This window comes from Photinus pyralis, unplaced genomic scaffold (assembly GCF_008802855.1).
Source record: "Photinus pyralis isolate 1611_PpyrPB1 unplaced genomic scaffold, Ppyr1.3 Ppyr1.4_LG6, whole genome shotgun sequence".
In the NCBI taxonomy this organism is placed as follows: domain Eukaryota; kingdom Metazoa; phylum Arthropoda; class Insecta; order Coleoptera; family Lampyridae; genus Photinus; species Photinus pyralis.
The window spans coordinates 34,947,995-34,965,307 of NW_022170663.1; the positions used below are offsets into that span (position 1 = coordinate 34,947,995).

At 37.0% G+C, this 17,313-nt stretch overlaps 4 protein-coding genes across 4 annotated transcripts; all 4 read right to left on the reverse strand.

The window, feature by feature from the left end:
• Positions 1–2,399: 2,399 nt before the first annotated feature.
• Positions 2,400–3,455, reverse strand: LOC116172969 (enkurin). The gene is made up of 2 exons (XM_031490251.1): positions 2,816–3,455; positions 2,400–2,768 (listed from the first exon to the last, which is right to left on the reverse strand). Exons 1-2 carry the CDS (start codon positions 3,431–3,433, stop codon positions 2,583–2,585), a joined length of 804 nt encoding a protein of 267 aa, XP_031346111.1. The 5' UTR covers positions 3,434–3,455; the 3' UTR covers positions 2,400–2,582.
• A 53-nt stretch (positions 3,456–3,508) lies between these two features.
• LOC116172967 lies at positions 3,509–10,961 on the reverse strand. Its single transcript, XM_031490249.1, has 6 exons — positions 10,320–10,961; positions 10,070–10,273; positions 9,757–10,023; positions 4,753–5,095; positions 4,268–4,704; positions 3,509–3,907 (listed from the first exon to the last, which is right to left on the reverse strand). The coding sequence occupies exons 1-6, from the start codon at positions 10,915–10,917 to the stop codon at positions 3,534–3,536; spliced, it is 2,223 nt and encodes a 740-aa protein (XP_031346109.1). The 5' UTR covers positions 10,918–10,961; the 3' UTR covers positions 3,509–3,533.
• A 2,477-nt stretch (positions 10,962–13,438) lies between these two features.
• LOC116174997 (flightin) lies at positions 13,439–14,275 on the reverse strand. The gene is made up of 3 exons (XM_031493033.1): positions 14,115–14,275; positions 13,846–14,067; positions 13,439–13,800 (listed from the first exon to the last, which is right to left on the reverse strand). The coding sequence occupies exons 2-3, from the start codon at positions 14,055–14,057 to the stop codon at positions 13,509–13,511; spliced, it is 504 nt and encodes a 167-aa protein (XP_031348893.1). The 5' UTR covers positions 14,058–14,067; positions 14,115–14,275; the 3' UTR covers positions 13,439–13,508.
• Positions 14,276–15,119: 844 nt separating this feature from the next.
• Positions 15,120–16,692, reverse strand: LOC116174211. The gene is made up of 3 exons (XM_031492095.1): positions 16,543–16,692; positions 15,972–16,287; positions 15,120–15,823 (listed from the first exon to the last, which is right to left on the reverse strand). The coding sequence occupies exons 2-3, from the start codon at positions 16,284–16,286 to the stop codon at positions 15,260–15,262; spliced, it is 879 nt and encodes a 292-aa protein (XP_031347955.1). The 5' UTR covers position 16,287; positions 16,543–16,692; the 3' UTR covers positions 15,120–15,259.
• Positions 16,693–17,313: the final 621 nt, after the last annotated feature.

Here is a 17,313-nt window from a genome sequence, read left to right on the forward strand (position 1 = left end):
ACGAACATAGGGCAGGTTCTTAAAGAATCGTGAAGGTTTTTTGAAGTGGGCGGAATTTATTTGCAGCTTTAAAGGTCTTGACAGATTGCTAACCGCAAAGGTATACTTAACAACCATATGTATATCTCTGCCATAATTAACGTTACACTCTTTACCACGCCGATAAGATTTGGAATACGTATGTAGGTATACATATATGATCTCTTGAATACGTGTCTATAAACAAATCACAAAATAAAATCACCGATTACAAATATCAAATGCCAAAAATAACGAATTCGAATTATGCACACTTTACCGCTTTAAATTTTTTGCAGCGACATTAGCATAAATCCATAAGCGTCATATTACAGTTTTAAACGGTACATGTTTGTACTGCTCCGCAATAGAGGGCGCTTTTAAGTATACCTAAATTTGTTCCTCAAAAAATGCATGTTAGCAATCTGTGTATGTGTAGATCTGTGAGAAGTCTAATCGAAAAAGTACGAATTGTTTTGGATTCTACGCACCAAAATTAATAAGAAAAAGTGTTTTCACGAGAAATTTTGGTGCAGTCGATTTTTGGTAAAAAAGGAAGGTAATAACTGCCTTTTTTTGAGCCCTGAAAAAAAATTATCTCAGACCGATCCGGAAAAAAAATGTTCTTATAGAATGTGGCCTGTAGAATCCATAATGTCAAACAGTTCCAAGATTGGGCTACTAGTTCAAAAGTTACAGTCCTTTGAATTTTTTTTCGAAATTGGTTTCTAGTCTATAACTTTTGATTGAGAAGTCTAATCGAAAAAGTACGAATTGTTTTGGATTCTACGCACCAAAATTAATAAGAAAAAGTGTTGTAATAGCTATTCAGACCATGGAAAAAGCTAAAAAACCATTTTATAGGTATTGTCTTGTACAAAAGTGCAAAAACACTATTAGAAATATTCCCGATAAAGTGTATTTTGCAGGTACAAAAGGACGACTCCCAGAGCGTTCTCAATTTTTTTACAGTTAGTGAACCCTAAAACAACCTTTTTCAACAATTCTGCCGTTGGTTCTTGCAAATCGACGGACTATGCAATTTTGTTTCAAAATCCGATGAATTTTCTTAGTTAACAAATGGAATAATTTCCAATATACCATAAGAAATGTAAATCTATAGTAGGCGAATGGAAAGCTCTCGGAAACATCTACATTAAAAAAATACGTCCAAATCCGAGTTCACGAGAAATCAGCTTTTGACTTCGGACTTGTTTTCGACACAACAAAAAAGGATTTTGCAAATCGGATCGCATCGAACGATTCTTTAAAGGGCGAGCTTTTTAATGCTTCTATTTTACCAAAATGTATGATTTTTATTAATCAGAACACCAAGGGCCTATTATAGAGTTACCTTCCTTGTTATATTTCGGGAGTTATTCAATTTGTTAGTTAACTAAAAAAAATTCCACAGTCCATCAATTTGCATGAATCATCGGGACAATTGTTGGAAATGGTTGTCTTAGGATTCCACCATCTGTAAACAACTGTAGAACGCTCTGGGAGTCACCCAGTTTAAAAGACCAAGTATCGTTTTGTAAATTTGTTTATTTAATTATGCAATAACTATCAAATCTACGGTGATCGGGTTTGTCATATTGTTTTGTTATCAAAAGAAGTGGATACAGATTTTCAAAAAGATCGGATGAATTTTACTTAGTAATAACCAATTGAACATCTTCGGGATTGCTTTTTTATATTTTTCCATAAAAAACAATAACATTTGAAAATGAAGGTTTCATACCCATTGTATCTTATAGAAAATTCAATTCTAAACCAATTCATTTCTCTTCATTTTTTCCTTTAGAGCAATAGTTAACGAGATAATTGAAGTCAAATGCGAAAAGAAACGACATCTTGCCATTTTTTCATCTTTTTTGTTTATACGTAACAATATATTCGGGGAGTTTTCGGCTAGGGGGACTATGGTTTTCGGATTCAGCGGATCTTTTTACATAGAAGACACTTGATTTCGTTGAGTGAAATGACAACACCCAGCTCAATCTGCCCAAACTGTAATTAGACTGCACTAAGTACTTATGAATATTGACACAACAAATGCGATCGCGTGGCATTAATTGACGTCACTTTCATTCGTCCAATAGTGAAGCATTTCGCAAATTTGAATTTCGTTCGCTTATTTTACACTTTTGAATTAACATTTTTAGCAATTAAAAACAAACTAAATAAGAAACTAATGGTTTAAGTATAATGTCAGGACAATAAATATTTGCCGGAGAAAGAATCAAGTAAATTTAAACCACATGCATATTCCCTATTGCTGAGTTAGTCCTTAGGAAAAGAACCAACCACAAACTTAATGCTCACCTAAAATTGCCATCGGAAATGGGACATCATTTTGAAACAAAAAAAGTTCAATACAGAAGACACAGCGTCCTTTATTGCAGCATGAGCCTACGATATGTATATGGGCAACTTGTTATGTGGTTTCAATCGCGTTTGCAAATGTAACATTCTCTTACAATCCAAAAATAACTAGTTTTTTTTTATTTAATGATTTGAGTGTAATACTTTGCCAAAATTTTTGGAAATTGTCCAATTCATTACGATAAATCGTTATCAGAATAAACATAAATGTACGGATGTCTTTCTAACAAAACAATGTCCTTTTCCAATAGTTTCAGATCATTCTCCAACTTAAGTTTTCGATTAATTTTCGGTATGGTATCCGTGATAATCGGTAAACCCTGATACTGCCGTTGCAGTTCCTCCCAATTGTCTTTCAAACCCTACAAAGATTACATGGGGACTTCATTTGCGTGCGCGTTATTCTCACCTTAAGTAACTCCGCTCTTTGTTCCTTTGTTACGTATCGGCACTTAGGTTGTTCGACATCTGCTACGTCCTTCTGAAACTGCACATGCCTCTCGCGTTTTTGAATAATCGCCCTTAAATACTGTGGAACTTTTCCGAAGCCTTCTTCGTAGATATAAACCGGTTCCATTCCTGCTGCTATTTTCTTGGAGTCGCCGTGACAGTTAATTACGACGCGTTCCACTGGCGCCTTCGGTTTGAGATGTACTGCGTTTTTAATATTGCGCGCTACGAAATTCGCCATGGGTGGCGTTTTGTTTCTACGCTCCACATCTTCCTTTAAAAGTGCAGCGGTAGGAATAACGGGAGGTCTCAATTTGACGTGCGGCGTGTAGGGCCTTTCTCTAATCACCTTGTGCCTAACGCCTTTGTTCTTCTGAAGAAATTGGGAAGGGTCGGTAGGTTCTCTTTCGGGTAGGCCCATTGTCGCGTGCGAATAACGTTTTCGCTTCTGATTTTCGATTTTCAACGGTTTTTGGAATGTGGAGACGTACCGCGGTTCTTTCTTGCGGCATACCGGCGCCTTTTTCGCGCTGCTGTATATATTTTCATCGTGATGGGAAATTAAAATGACAGACATTCTCGTTTAAATTTAAAATTAATCATTATACCATGACATTGATCACACAATGTGAAAGCTTCCATGGAAACGCGTTAAATACAAAATTAATTTAGGTTATTTAATTACTATTATCATCATCTGAAATCTGTATTATGTCGAGCAGCTCGTTTGTGTCAAGATATGTGAAGGCATGCTCGACTTCGTCCACGTTTACAGACTCTTCGACGCAATCACTTTTACAATTCGCCTTACGTAGGTCCACACTAATCTCGACAGGATGCGAGTCTTGGTCTTTGAGGATTAATCTACCAACATAACTAAGCGGAATATCACAGTAGGGGCACAACATTGTCTTATAAACGTCAGTAAGTTTCACATGTACGGTTGATTTGCAAAACTTGCACTTGTAGTATGGTAGATGTGTAACTGGCATGAATGAAATGCAGCATCGTGTGTCAGAATGGGCTGGTACGCAAGACAGACCTATAATCTGTAAGACATGTTAAGAAAATAACACAATATCTAATGAAGTATTAAAAAAATTGGCTGCTTTTTCCAAATAAACCAGGGGTCCAAAATATGTTTGAGAAGTATCTGTCCGCATAGATTCTAAAACTGGTGTTCCTTGTTGATGGGAAAGAATTAGTAGAGCAAACTACTCTTCAAACAGCGAGCAACCTTCGAACTGTACCATGACCTACCTTCCGAAGATATACATGACAACATACTCTTATGTTCCATATCCTGAAATAACATCAACAAACGAACACCCTGTAGAATTTCAACATTTTTGAGAAAAAGTGAAGTGAAATCACCCAAGTTTCCTACATACTACAACCATTGAAAGGATATTTTCCTCACACCATACACAAACTGGAGGATCCGGATACTTCAATTCACTGGCAGTAGCAATAATATCATACAATCCGTCCAACGTCAGCTTTCCCAAAAGTAACCTTAGAATCATCCCTTTGGCAACAGTTTCTTTTAAAAACGCATTTAACAAGTCAAGACTCTGCATGTGAAATACGGAAAGCTGACCCCCATTGGCAAGTTGGTCCAATAATCGATACATATGGTCCATTGCTAGCCTTATCTTCAAAATATATTTAAACTCGTCCGACTTCAAAGTGGGAGTCGTCTGCATGACGGGCGAATTGCGAACCATCACTTCCGACGACTTGGCCAAGGCAAGGCACATTTTCAATTGAACCAAAGACATTTTATCGTAATCGAGTTCGGGCGATAGTCCTTCATTAGACAATTTTCTGTCGAGAAGTCCATTCAATCTAAACAATCTCGTCTTATTCGCGGCTTTATTAGTTTGGACTACCTACCGCAAGACCTCCAGACAATCCCAGTAGGAAGTCAGGGTGTTACTTTCATTATTCAATAAAACTTGGAGAGGTTTCTTGGCCACGTTCATAAAAACCAATAGGCGAACGTGATCTTTTCGTTTTTTGATATTCGTCAACTTAGACATGCTGACTAATACTCCTATAAATACTCTATTTTGTGACACTATGAGACCGTGAGTACGGTGTGACCACCATTTGTAATCGATGAATAAGTGTCGCCATTTGATTTTTATTTTATTCTCTTCATTGAACAGCATCACCTCCTTCAGAACACCAGTGTATGTCAATACTAAAATAGTGTTTCCTTCATAGTGTTCTACACCTAAAACAATTACCTATTTTACGGTTTTATAGTAGGATCTTTGAAAACACTGCATTTGTATTGTCAAAGTTGTAAGATTAATTTTCAACGAATTTTAAGATAATTGATATGTAATCAGTAATCAGTAATGTTTATTGTTCAACAGATTCTTAGTAATCCATAAATGAACAATCATAAAAGTAAATATAGAAGCGTATACATACATTATTATTAAATTATTATAAAAAAAAATAAAATAAAAAAAAGATAAATGGAATATAATTACAAATTAGTAAGAAAAGTAAACAAACAGTATAGTCCAGGGAATAGAGGGTTTTAACTTGCAAAATGAGAAGTAGTTCCAATTTCTTTTGCATGTCATAGACAGTCATCTGGTGGTTAAGAATCTAAGTTTTCGACCTCCCACCCCTTGTGCTTCCCCCGTACCACCCCCAAAACCCCTGAAATTTGGTTGGTTTCTTAGTTTTTCAATCATATCTTTTTAATGGTTCACTTTAGAAAAAAATATTGTTATCAGAAATTGTAGACCATAAAATTCTACAGAACTTTGATACACTATTTTTTTGTGAAATGTTTATTAAAAAAGATATAGAGCTTGAGAGTTGGTTATATTTTTAAGAATTCTGAAATTTCTATGTAGATGTTTTAACTAAATTTCATACTTGATCTCTATAATTAAGAGTTTTATGAGAAAATATCTTGAATTTATCGTGGTATAAATCCCTCTACCCTGCACCCTTACCAAAGGGGATGCATAATAATGAAACTTGCAACCCTTGCTAGTGAGGATATTTGAATCACTGTGAGATTGTAGCGCTTTCTAATATACTTTTGAAATTAAAAAATTGTCTCACTTCAGTTCAGTTTCACCCCCTCCCCTCGCGCGGTAGGAATAGATATTTAAACGCTCTTGTGGCGATTGTGAAGTTAGTCAGAGAGTACAACGCTTATTACATGTTTTCTATTCCTCTTTAAATATCTATTCCTACCGCGGTTGGGGGGAGGGGCGGGGGGATGAAGGATTTGAAGGATGAAGCTGAACTGAAGTGAGATAATTTTTTTGTTTCAAACGTATATTAGAAACCCTACAATCTCACAGTGATTCAAATATCCCCACTAGCAAGGGTTGAAAGTTGAATTATTATGCATCCCCTTTGGTAAGGGTGCAGCGTAGGGGGATTTATACCACGATAAGTTCAAGATATTTTCTCATAAAACTCTTAATTATAGAGATAAAGTATAAAATTTGGTTAAAACATCTACATACAAATTTTAGAATTCTTAAAAATATAAGCAACTCTGAAGCTCTATATCGTGTTTAATAAACATTTCACAAAGAAGTAGTGTATATCAAAGTTGTGTAGAATTTTATAGTCTACAATTTCTGATAACAATATTTTTTTTTGTAAAATGAATCTATAAAAAGATATGATTGAAAAACTAAAAAACCAACCAAATTTCTTTGGTTTTAAGGGTGGTACGGGGGAAGCACAGGGGGTGGGAGGTCGAAAACTTGGATTCTTAACCACCAGATATTCTTTCATGACATGCAAAAAAAATTGGGACTACTTCTCGTTTTGCAGGAAATGGTCCATTTTCAGTCTCTATTTCCTGGACTAGTAACAAAAAAAGGGTATGTGTATGTAATGGTACACTTAATGTTGCAAAGTAGAAAGCAATTGTTTGGTCTTGTTTGGTTTATTGCTAAAGATTTGAACGTACAATGTTTGAAACTACTTTTCTGTTCAATTGTTCTATGCCATGCCGACTACGGATTGGTATTGTGGTCTCCGCTCACTGACTAAAATCGTAAGAAGCTAGAAACAGTACCTACTGAAGAAATTTCTTAGAACAATGGAATATAAGCTTGAAATTCCACATATCCAAGGAGCTTACGCATCAATTAGATCGGATTTGAGCCTACATTCCTTGGAAAACCGGAGACGCATTGCCGACCTATGTTTTTTACACAAACTTCTAAATGGTGCTATTGATTGTCCTGAAATTCTTGGTTTGGTGGATTTTTATGTTCCTAGGACTACATGCGTCACCAGAAATATACCGGGCTTCAGAATTAAACAATTTTCGAGCAATGTGTCTAGGAATAATCCTTTAACAAGAATTTTGTCCGATGCAAACTATTTTTGGAAATTGCCGTGGTTTAATCTGTTTAATTCTGATTATCAGGCTTATAAAATTAAGCTCAAACGTAATATTGATTACTAAATATTTTTTGTTTTTATTCTATTGTGTGATTTCTAGTTTTCTATTTGTATTGTCTTTTAGCGAAGGTTTATTAGGTTGAAAATCAATTTATGTTAAATTAGCTAAGAACATGTTTTTTTTGTGGTATTTAATATAACAGGTGAATTCCGTAAATATATTATTATTTTTTTTAAATTAATCTCAATATAGATCATCGATAGAGGAAGCATCAATTGCTAAGATTATTAGCTACCTCTGCCGGAAAAAAGATGTTTTTATTGATCTATGATGGTGAGTATTTATCTGAGATACTATTTATTGTTAATGTATTTCTCTTTTTAGGTACTAAGCAGGCATGATGAATTATGGGTGAGTATTAACAATTTGGTATAATCCAGTGTCACAATTCGTTGTATAGATTGATTATTTAAAAAAATTCTATTATTTTTGTATTGTTCTCCCCATTTTTTATGATATCAATTGCGGTGCCGTTAATATTACATTATTATTATTATTATTAATTCTATGAACGAAGGCAAAATATGTTGGGGCTGGATATACGAATGAACTGGGTCAGTTGCATTTATGTGTTTTTTTAAATTGTAACGATATAATTTAATCCTCGATTTAATCCTAAATTCTTACCCCGTCATTCGTTTTGAGTTTCTTAATGCTTACAATACAAAACATACTTTCAAGTTTCAATCTGGTAAGTTTAAGTCTCATGTTATATTATTTTTTTATTTAATTTTATATTTTATATTATATTTTGTTTCATACTTAGTGTCACTTATTTGGTTAAGCAATGTTATTTTCAATTTTTTTTAATAAGTGAACATTTTTTCAAGAAACACTGTTTTGTTTCGTCAGGACGGTGTTTTACCCCACCGCCTCTCACATCCGCCGAGTGGGCCGATAGGTACATTTCACAAGACAATTTATGGTTCCCCATCCACCCCTGTGGAAGCATCTGTGATTAAAATTTCAAAAAGATATTTCAATAACTTAAGCCAGTTCTGCGCATGCGCACATTAATCTGATGTTTACAATATGCGATACGTTTGCTTTTACTAAAAGCATCTTGGCTTAAAATTTCAAAGAATTTCCAATGCTCCGCGTGTTTATGACTCAGTTTCCGGGAGAGGCGGAAGAGCCGACTGATCACATTTAAAAATGGGTCCACAACTAAAAAGCAGAAACCAAGATGCCAGCTCAGAAAAGAGCGAAAACGTCTATGCGAATCTACCCCTGCATTATATTTCCAGGAGACTAAAACCAGCTCGTTACTAGCACTCAGTAGAAGGGTACTGGTCTGATCACAGGACACTGCACCTTGAAATATCATCTCAAATCAGGGTAGCTGAGGATAGCGCATGCCGCCTCCGTTTCGCGAAACAAGTGACAGCGGAAGACGAACTGTCTCCAAACAGAGATCACACGACCTAGTGAGGCTGTAATAGCACTTCATCAGATCAGGAAGTTGCCGCTGGAGAGGACATCTAACGATCAAAGTGCGTAGGCGTGACATAGCTCAAACCAAGAAGATAAAAAAAACCTTCTACAGTGAATACACTAGGGCTCTTTTAGATAACACATCTGTCTGTCTGTCTGTCATTTTTCTTCTAACATTGTCATTATTTTTTAATTCCTTTACTACAACTACAAACTGTAGCTACTGTAATAATACACGTATGTAGTATTTTATTTTATTTTTAATTTGCCTTTATTTTTGAGTGGGCGGGGTTTCAGCCAAGGCTGCTCTACCAACCCAACCCACTATACATTTACAAATATCCATGCCCGAACCAGGGGCCCTTAGTACTGTAGTCCAGCTTCAACTGACCTGCGCCACCCCCATATTTTAGTGACAATTCAACTCATGTATAAAAAATCGCATAAGCCGCAGTCGAGGCCGCAGTGCAATTGTCACTTTGACAGCGGCAAAAGTTACCTGCAACTTTTCCAGCGACAAATGCACTAGTGGTTTTTTCACTTTTCATTTTGGAACAAGTATCGCATTATCCTTTCCCATATGATTAGCTTGACGTCTGTCAATAATTGACTAGTTTGGTGAATTTCTTGTTCGTTAAATTGTCCTGCCGAATTACACTCGAGGTTTATATTTAAACCGAGTAAATTTGGGTTGTTGCAATTCAAATCTGTTTCCTTTTAGCAATTGAACTCGAAAAACTGTCAACCTAAAAATGCTCCACCTTCGGTGTCGCATTTTTATTAGTTGACAGTTTTTCTCGTCTAATTGCTAGGCAACAGATTTTCATTACCTTAACAACCCAAATTTATTCGGTAAAATACAAACCTCTTGTGCAATTATAAGTGATAAAATCGTTACTTGATAATTTTAAGCCGAACAGTTAAATTTATCATGCAATAATTTTCTTACCTGCACCTATAGGTACTAAAGCACAAATAAGTCGATAAATACCTAACATACCAACCTGTAATAATGAAATCTCCAACATGAAACGGATACACATCTGCAACTCGCCCCGATTCATCAATTAGAGTAATAACTAAAACACTCCCCTTTACTGCTAGAACATAGATGTTCTTATCGTGAACCACCACTTTAAGACAATCAGTACGTAAACCATCACTTTCCCCCCATAAAAATATTTCATTTTCAAACTTAACACTTTCCTGTGATATTTGCGTTACCGAAATTGCCTTAATTCTACCTTCAAGGTCACCAACAATGAGCAGCCCTACAAAAGACTTTAACGAAACGAAGCTTAATGATAAATGCATTACCGTCATCGTTGGCTTGTTGCCAATGCATAAACGTAGGCTTCTTCAAATGAGTTTGGAAATACCCTACCACTCGACAATCACAGAACGTTTCGTTATTTTTCATCTGCTTAATTCTACAAACAGTAACACCACCATCGTAATGCCCCACCATAAGAAACGTAAATACTTCGTCATCTTTGCTTATTAGATGAGTCCATGTGAAAGCTACAAAATAACTAGAAACACAGAAAAGACTGAACATAATCCATACCAGAAGGAGTGGCTATTCCGGCTCTTTTCTTTAATTCCTCAAACAAACTGCTATAGGTGGCACCTCGAAAAATGGTTGGAAAAAATTTCACAGAGAAATAACGTACACAAATCTCCGTCACATTGCAAACTTCAATAAACTCCTCAATTTCAGATTCATTCGTCGTAAATGCGTAAACACGTAAGGCGCCTGTGTTCGACATTGCGGCCAGTACGCAGTTGTTATTAGAGACCAATCCGAGACTGGACCACTTTGCCTGAACTGGCTGTTGCTTTAAAGGCAATGCTTCCTTTAACTCTTCGGATAAGTCCAGTCGTAAAACAGCTTCGTACATATCAAATTGTGGCAGGGACGTTATGAACGAGTTTATGTCGATTCCCAAGTGTGAACTGAGTGCAAAGTCTCCCGGTTTGATAAACCACTTCATAAAAGACATAGTTTTTAAAAAGTTGTCCATTAGACCACACAATTTGAAAACATAAATTCCATCTTCGACCAGAATGCAGTATTGGGAATCATCAGATGGAATTATTCCAATGTTAATTGCGCTCTTATTTTGCAAAGGAACCGTGTCTAGCAATTTTAGTTCGGAACACATCGCTACAATTTGAAAAATCTTTAAGGTTATGTCAGTAATCAATGTGCTTATAAACCCGCCATTTACTGGTGGCTACGAGGACGTCTGCATATAAGTCGTTGCTTTATATACAGGATGAGTATCTAATTTTAATTTTTTTTCCGAATTTCGCGAACTCACTAAATATGGCACAAAATTCTATTAGAATTACGCCGCCTCGTACTAAAAGCCATTTCTATTGTTTCGAAGGTTGTTTTGTCAAACGTTTCTTCTATATCTATGAAAGAATACAGTGTGGACTGTTTATAGTCCAGCGAGACAGACGGGGTGAATAAAATGTAAAAAAAACGGGGTTCAAAAGAGTTATATGTATAAGTAAATATGATCGTGTGCACTTGGTCGGCATCTCAAAAATGTCTGTGCGACGGCTCCGTTAGCTGCTTTCTAAGGCATTCGCGCCCGACCTAGGAAATTCCATATAAAGCTCCATTTGGCGACTCTAAACGGCCCTGGAGTGATATGAATAAACTTAAAAAACAATAGAAGGCGCTATATTTTTACGACTCCCTGAAGACTTCAACGGTTTCAGTGAAGATCTGTAATATATACTTACTAGAAAACATTCTAAAGGTTCTTTAGAAGCTTCTGGGTAATGTGCACATCTGATCTAGAGGGTACTTTTCCAGAGAATTGTATCGTTTTCGTAGAAATTACTCTTTTCCTGGGCGACTTACGTCAGAGGTTGCTACACAATACCCTTCCCAGAGCGGTCGAAGCTTATATTATTCATGCACTCGAAGTATAAAGACCAAAGTGTGATAAAGTTTTCTTAGCAGGAGCTTATATATGCGCTTTTCAAGACTCTCTGCAAGGAACACCCTGTGGCTTAATAAATAATCTCACTCCAAAAATATTACGTAAATTTAATTCCATGCGAGTGGAGTTCAGAAATATACATTTTCCTTGGAAAGATATTCCTGAGAAGGTAAGTATTCTGAAGAGGAACCTTCCTCTTGGAGGCCAATACTTTTAGACAAGAATAGAACGGAGGTTTATTAGATACCTATACTATTTTTTATGGGGCAAATTAGTATTTTTTTCAAATAAATGGAAAGTGTTTCGCTTGGAAGCTATAATTCAAAAGTGTTAAAATTTGACAGTCAGACCCTCCACTAGTATATGCTCCTAAGAAAAGATTTATGTTTAGTTTTTACTTGTCGAGCTATATTCCGAAAAACTACCCCAATCAAAACTACCCCTTGGACTTTTCCATACTTATGTGCAACATACAGGGTGACAATTTGAAAACTTACCACCCCCCATATCTTAGTAAATAAACGAGATATTTAAAAAAATCAAAATCCGTTTCGGTAATTCGGAAGGGAATCACAATGACATAGTTGGCGACGCACACCCCCTGCGCCCTAGCCACCCCAACTTTTAAATCTTAAATAGTGACTCCCCATGTGTGATACGTCGTTGGAAAGCTCTGAAAAAATGCTTTCCAACCATACCAAATAGCATTACATTTAGGTTAGTAATTATCGTGCAAATCAAAAAATAAACATGGAAAATCGTATTTAACTTGAACTTCCAAAGCCGACTCGACAGCAACTCATTTTTGATCGCCAGTTATAATCTATTCTCAAACTCTTGTCGAACCTTTTCAAATGTTGGTTTTGCAATATTTTGACATTCTTGAATTATTCTCTGTCTTGGTTCGTCTATGTTCGCCGGTTGCGTTTTAAATACGACAGATTTCAAATGTATCATATTAGTTTATTTTTTGATTTTCACAATAAATTACTAACCTAAATGTAATGCTATTTGGTATGGTTGGAAAACATTTTTTCAGAGCTTTCGAACGACGTATCACACATGGGGGGTCACTATTTAAGATTTAAAAGTTGGGGTGGCTGGGGCGCAGGGGGTTGGAGGGGGTGCGTCGCCAACTATGTCATTGTGATTCCCCCTCCGAATTACCGAAACGGATTTTGATTTTTTTAAATATCTCGTTTATTTACTAAGATATGAGGGGTGGTAGTTTTCAAATTGTCACCCGCCTGTATATAAAACCAATGACATAATTTTGCAATGCGAGTGCAACTATTCGCATACATAATAGTGGGAGATGTGCCCAAAGAAACCATTTGCCAAAACGGCAATTACATTTTTAAAAGCCCTTTGGCAATATTCACACATATGTCGCTCTCAATCCGACAATATAAAAGAGAAATCTTTGACATGCCGTTTCCAAACTTTGGAAAACTGGACACGTTTCAGCAACGGTTGGCATCTTTATCAAGAAATAGCGGCGCCCAATCGATTTTCCCAATTTTAAGCGACATTTATTTCAGTATAACTTCACGGGAAATTTATTACAATACCTCCCGGTTGTTTTGGCGCGTTAACGAAACAAATTAATAAATGTAAATAGAATTGTGTACACGTAATTTGATTATAACCAGTCAGCAAGTGATTTAGGTGGGATTTAATTTCCTTTGCCAAATTGCTTGCCCAACATTCCGCAAGTGAGTTCTACTTACACAAAGAAGTAGGATGTTTATTGACTAAATGGGTTAAATAATGCTAGTGATATTTTGGGGAGTATTTTACACTAAAATTGAAAAATATCGTCGATAAACGTATTGCTTGGAGTGATAGCGATGAAAGGTTCCACTTAGTTTGGAGTTGGTAACGAGTTTGATGTCAGATGCAGACCTCTTGTAATAGTCCTCGCGGTTGTGTTTGTCGGTGTACGTACGTAAAGCTCGTTCCGCCCATGTTTGAGCTCTTGGCACGTCTCTACTCAACCCTCTTTGCCTTTTATCCAGGTAGTCGATGACATCGTCGTAGTAATTGCGCCTGTAGTTGTACAAGTAGTTGTACTGAAGAAATTTGGGCCTAAAAATAACGTTTGAAGATACTTAGAGGTTTTTAGGAGATTACCTTATCCAATGTTTAAAAAGGAGAAGCTTATCTGGGTCCAAATATTCACCTTCCGCTTCTGGTGGTAATTCCTCTGCGACTTCCGGAGTATCGTCGGCAGCTTTGCCAGCTGCCGCTTCAGTTGGTGCTGGTGCAGCAGCAGCTGCTGGTGCTGGCTCTGGGACATCCTCGCTTACCGCCTCGGAAAGCCAATCTGCACCTTCGTCATCCATTGCACTTTACCTATACAAATATATACTATAACCGATAGAGGAATAAGAGCAACTCACTAAAGGTGTCCGATACACAACACGTCCTAAAGACCTTTACAAAGCTCTATAATCTAGCACCACAACCGTTTTAAACTGACCCTCGTCCCCTCCATGCTGACCCGAACCTTGCCAATTACAATAGAAAATAGTAATGTTTTTTTTCCAATTCTATTGTTAACGTGATCTTGGGAGAAATGTCAAGGGGTTTCTTATATTAATGGGGTAGGAAGGTGTAAATGTTGGATGGTGATGGTAGTGTGTGGCTGTGCAATTTTTATAGTAAAAACCCCGTTTCAATTCTTAATGTCAATTCGAAAATTAATCGCGTGTCACATTGGCAATTCAACGTTGGCAGTTGTTTTATTGGCCACATAAATAGCTTACCGGTGTTAAAGGCTACGTTACATATGAAAACAATTGTTCCAATCACGTATCGCAATTGTTACGTTGCTATTATTTACCCTGCGCCCTGGATTTATTATTACTTACTACCCTAATCTCTTTGCGGTCTTCAGTCGAACGGAACGCTTCTTTAAGCGCTAAGTTAAATTAGCGAAGCGCTTTTTGGCTTACTCAACTACCTACCTAAAAATAATTGCTTTGTAACAAGTCCTGAAAGACAAACTGAAACGGTGTATAATTAGTTTCGTTAAAAGATTTAATTAATTTGTCAAAATGAGTCATTTGTAAAATTCAATTTTTACAGTAGGTGTCTATACCTAGGTGTCGCTTTTTCGATGTCGATCGCGCCATCTGGCTGACAAGCGTAGCAGTGGTTAGATAAATCGGATACAAATCCATGTCCCTTTGCTTCAGATGCAATATGTGTATTTACCACCTACTGTTAGGAGGGTTGCAAGACTCGGAAACACAAATTAAGGACTCCAAATTGTGTCATTTGCAAAAATAAATCAGGGTGGTTAAATAGATCGGAAACACGTAGATATTTTTATCCTCTGAAAGATTGTCTATTTACAATTTGGCGAATATCCAAAAAAAAATTTTTTTCACCAAATGATGTAATAAAGACCTCAAAAAGATATTTATTGTGGAATATCCTATATACATATATATCATTATTGGTAAACCTATATAAATGTCATACCTCCAAACTGTGAAATAACAAATAACACCGGCGATTTCTACTTAAATAATAAAAAAATCTAAGCTAGGATATCTTCATCTTCTTCCCTAGCACGTAGGGCTCGTCGAACTGATATGGGCGGGAGGACGTCATTTTCTTCGGCTACCTCGTTAATGAGTGCTCGTAATCGGGCCGCTTTTCGCTCCCTCGTGGCTTGTCTTTCGGCCATCGCCAGCATCTCTTCATCTAGTTCTTCCATTCGGGAGCGCGTCTGTTTTGCTCTGGTGGCGGCGTTTTCGACTTTCTCGTCGCGTTCCAAATTGAGCGCGGACCATTTGTGCAAATCTCTGCCACGAGCGTCATCTTCATGAGTGATTTCCACAGACCTTCGCTTCATTATAGAGTCTACTTCGGCACCAATTGCTCTGCGCGTAGGGACGTCTTTGGCAGCCCTGTACGAGAAATCGTCATCGAGAACCGCGCGTATGTGAGGTTCTTTAACGATACCCACAGTATCTAAAATCTTTTCGGTTCGATCCAGAAAACGGCGACCATTGATATTATTTACAGTACTCTCCATATCTACATCATCGATGATTGACACTTTTTTGTTTGCCCTGATGCTCTTAATCTTCGAAACGGTCTATAAGGGTAATTCAAATTAATCACAAGCATAATAAAGAAAGTGTGGTGCGGGGTTCTGGTATGAGTTTGTTTTTGGTATTGCGTGGCAAAAATGTAACATACAAACTCAAGTAATAATTTGAATCTAATTATGTAAATAAGCGAACCTCTTCGTCAAAGCTATTCATTAAATCGCGCGCGTCCAAACGTGCCCCACGTGAGTCAAAAAAGGTATCTCCAGTTATGTGCTTTTCTGCTCGTCGGCGACAGTTCTCTAAATCATCATCCATAAAGGCACGTTCGTGACGCTCTAAAATTTCGTTGGGTACTGCCGTTTGACGTCGCGGAGGTGACAATGGCCTTCCTGTGTATTTGCGATTGAGACGATCCAACGCCGGTCTGTACATATTTTCGCCCATGTTGTAACTCGAATCGTATAAACGCGTGCGAGGTCTGCTTAGTATCGTGCGTCTCGACGACATTCTGTAAAAATCAAAAAAAAATTAATAATAGCCCGAATTAAACTCGAAGTCCTCTTGGTTTAAAGATAGATCTGAGAACACACGCTATTATTAGTCAGAAGCATAAGTCAGTACGCCCGGGTGCATCGAGCGCGCTTCCTGTTCCCATTCATAAAAATTGATCCCGTCCCAATTAAAGCTATAGGCTGAAAGGAAGGGGTGTGGATTGATTCCACTGAAAGCTTGGGGTAAATAATCAAAACACTCTACCACTTACTTGTTAATAACACAGTAATAACAGTACACCACAAACACTACGCAAAGTTGAGCATCCAAATGAACGATTCCATCGACGGCGCGTTATGAGCTCCCTCTTAAAATTCAACGCTCCCACTCAGTTATATTTTTGAATGTTCACATTATGCTTAATTTCGTGCGTTTATATAATGTTTAAAATTAGAAAACCCTACGCGTGATTTTCCTGCGGGGCAATCCTAATTTGATGAAAAATTACGTGATTGTTTTGCGATCTATTACCTCCGCCCGGGAGGATACAAGCATTCGTGATAATGGAAGAAGAAATTGTTGGAACGGGTGTAAACATTAAAAAAACGTCAGAGTTTGGGGGACCAAAATTGAAAAATGTGATTTGGGGTTCTTCCGATAGATGGCAGAAGGCCCAAAAAATCGATTATTAGTGTGGTATTTTTGAAACATACAGTGTTGGGCTTATATTCTGTACTCCATGATACTGGGACCTGCACTGTTCTTGTACACGTTATTTCTCAATGTGGGGTGAATAACTGAATTTTCTTCAAATAAAATGCAACGATCAGCATCCGAAAAGTGTCCAGCATTGTGTAGCAAGATTTAAAATCCGAACCTTCGAAGATATGAACCATTTACCTAAGCTTAATGCTGACTTTACCGACATAATGTAATTTTCTGATAGTGACCTAAATGCTTTTCGTAGGTACCAAAATTGAAAAATGTTAAATTCAAGTTTTTAACATACACATTTTTTCATGGAACAAATAGCTACACCTGA